The 3,422-nt window shown below is 32.4% G+C and overlaps 1 protein-coding gene across 1 annotated transcript in view; it reads right to left on the bottom strand.

The window, feature by feature from the left end:
- The window catches only part of LOC108296520 (killer cell lectin-like receptor subfamily F member 2), a 14,108-nt gene that overhangs the window by 8,831 nt on the left and 1,855 nt on the right, over positions 1 to 3,422 (bottom strand). The window contains exon 2 of the mRNA XM_017519004.2: positions 1,328 to 1,423. Within this exon, the coding sequence (XP_017374493.1) occupies positions 1,328 to 1,423 (96 nt within the window). The remainder of the gene's footprint in view (positions 1 to 1,327; positions 1,424 to 3,422) is intronic.

Here is a 3,422-nt window from a genome sequence, read left to right on the forward strand (position 1 = left end):
CGGGTTCAGGCAATTCTCCTGCCTCAGCCTCCTGAGTAGCTGGGATTACAGGCATGCGCCACCATGCCCAGCTGATTTTTTGTATTTTTAGTAGAGACGGGGTTTCACTATGTTGACCAGGATGGTCTCGATCTCTTGACCTCGTGATCCACCCGCCTCGGCCTCCCAAAGTGCTGGGATTACAGGCATGGGCCACCGCACCCGGCTTAACATGTCAAATTTTATTGATTTCTTCCCAATAGCGTTTCTCTATAAAAAAAAATTATTGCATTGTTTATGTCATTTTACCATTTATACTTTGTTGAAGAGAAAACTGATTTACAAGAGAGCATGTTGACCTGTAAAGATCATACTCAGTGTCTAACAAGCAACTATCTACTCCTGAATTTTAGGAGCATTTTTAAAGCCATAATAATTAGTACAGTGAATTCAACTTCTTAGAATTGCTGGTTAACAGAAAGCAATACCTACTTAGCTAGATTCATAAGAACTAAAAAATAATTGTTTAACATTGAATGCTAAATAAGTGAAAATTTTCAGGTTATTGGTAATTGATTTCAATATAGCATTGAATACATTTGAGGTATATGATTGATATTCAGAAAAAAAATACATTAAGTAGAATTCATATTTGATCTGAGAAAAGTCTGACATTTTCCCTTGTTGTATTAGGAAAAACAGGAAATTGCCCAATTGCCCGATACAAAAATACTTCTTACTAAGAAGTAAAGAATCTTCTACCCTAAAGAAGTTGCTTTAGGATTCATCTATTTTTGGAAATCTCATCTCAAAAGCCCCTAAAATCTATTTCCTGTCATGTTATATGTAAGCCAGTACTCATTTTAGCTCACAGGCTTAAAGGCAAGACAAAAAATCAAAGAAACTATGAATTTCTTTGGTTGTTCAAATAGTATAGCTATGGCATACACATATAAATACCACTTCAGGAAGAAAAAAGTCTGGAATTCTACCTAAAATGGTTTCAAAGGAGTCTTAGAAAAACTGTTTAAATAGTGACTTCACAAAGCGATACCAATGAGCATATACTCTTTTAGAAACAAAAATTACTAAATTTTTATTATAAGATAATAAAGTCAACCTGTATTGGGGGTTCTTTATAAGAAAAGATGCAGAATAAATACTAATTTTTCATTTAAGCATTTAATTTTTTTATTTTAATATAGTTTTATAATATGACATATACCGCTGGTCAGTTTAATTTACCAATTTTGGGCTATAATGTATATCATATCTTGGCATTAAGAGGAATGAAGGATCAACGTTTATCTTTTGAAAATGTTCAAAGAAACAAAAATTCATTACTCACGCCAGATCAGATCAGTCGCTGTCATAATGAAAATAAGGGTCCCAACGCATCCAAGTAAGAGCAGTAGACAATAACATTGTGGATACAGGGAGAAATCTGAAATGTTGAATTTTATTTCATGAATTTTAAAATTCTTGTGATTTTTCACTTTATAAACATTTTTCTGTTTCATTTTTATTAGAGAGATTATTCATGTTCATTTTAGATATGTCATTAGAATTTATGATGAAATGAGAATGTGAAGATAAAAAAGTCGATAATCCCAAACCAAGGAGATACTATTATTATTTAATGTTTTGGATTGTACTGAGATGGCTTTGATAATTATTTGGTGGTGCTTTTGAAGACCTAACAATGATGTCTTAAATTCCATATCTATTATACATACAGATAAATATGACATATAGTTATACAAATTATATATATTTATTATAATATATTAATATATAAAATATAAATATATGCACTGTAAATGTATATAATACATTATTTTATATATGTAAATTATATAGAAAGAATAACATACAGAATATACATATCTATGTCAGGCACAATTATGTGTTTTACTCAATTTAGTGACTCAATGTAAGAAATAAAAAAGGGAAATAAATATCTATTAAAGTTCTAGTATATACCAGTCACTGTACCGGGAATATTCACATTTTATTTCACCTTATACATGTAATACATTACATTTTTCTGGATTTGGCTTTCTAGACAGGAATCAGTTTCAGCCTAGGGCAGTATTAGACCTCCAATTAATGATACTTACAAGGAATCTATGCTACAGCATTTCATTGCATTAGAGTTGACAAGAATAGTTTCCTTACAGAGGAATAAACAAGTAACCTCCAGAGAGGGTAAACAGGAACATATTATAATCCTCTTTCAATTTTATCTACTTTCTTCTACATATTAGCACTTTTGAATAAATTAGATGTATACCCTTTTTCACAAAATTGCAATAGGTTTCTTTTACATGCAAACGTCATATGATTAGTATCTCAATCTAGAATCATTCTAGCCAATTTGCCAGGCTAGTGGCCAAAGAGAAAGCAAAGTATTTGAGATACTCTGACAATTATTCCCTAGTTTTTATTATTTTATCTATAAGCAAGCACTTAATTTCATCATCTTGGTTGTACATTTCACAAAAAATTTGTCTTCTAAGTCATAATAAAAGTGCTGTTTCTCATATCTAATTACTGTGTGGATGCCTTACTTCAATAGGTTTTATGGATTTACTACATCTGATTAGCTCTATATTATATACTTAGGGAACTGTACTATATGGAGTGTACCTTTTGAAATTTACCACTCAGTTGTCTGTATTACTAAGTCCAAAATAGTTTTCTTTCTTTTTCTTACCTGTAGATATTTCTGCTGTTCAAGGAAATATGGAAAGACTTCTACTTAACTGAAAATCATCAAAATACATTTCTGTAATTTTATGAGGAAATAGCAATCATAGGTATATGGATCTGCAGTTAATTGGTAATAAACAACAAGTGCTCATTCCATACATGCCAGGGAGGGAGACTTTAAAGTTCTTGCCAAATAAGATTTATAAAAAACCTAATAGATCAAAACTTAATATTTTTATGCAAGCCATGATTTACATACTGTATCAAGCCCGTGAACAGAGAGCTGAGTACCTGACGTGCAGTATGCTGGCCTGTCCTAGCAATGCTTGGCTGGATGCCATTGGCTTACAAGGGGCTATATGAAGAAATTGACCTTCAAAATCTTTTAATGCTACTATTGCAAGAACAATAATTGTCTTATTTTATGTGCTTCATGAGAACTCAGGAAAATATTTTTTTCTGAATTAAGATCAAGATTAATTATATCTGTCTTAAGAAATAGGTGTCACTTTATGTTATACACAATGTGAATTGAACAACTAGTCAGGCTTCCCTTATCTCAATAATAACAAGGAAGCTGGCCGGGCGCGGTGGCTCAAGCCTGTAATCCCAGCACTTTGGGAGGCCGAGGCGGGTGGATCACGAGGTCAAGAGATCGAGACCATCCTGGTCAACATGGTGAAACCCCGTCTCTACTAAAAATACAAAACATTAGCTGGGCATGGTGGCGC

The sequence above is a fragment of the Cebus imitator genome, unplaced genomic scaffold (genome assembly GCF_001604975.1).
Source record: "Cebus imitator isolate Cc_AM_T3 unplaced genomic scaffold, Cebus_imitator-1.0 Scaffold721, whole genome shotgun sequence".
Lineage (NCBI taxonomy): Eukaryota > Metazoa > Chordata > Mammalia > Primates > Cebidae > Cebus > Cebus imitator.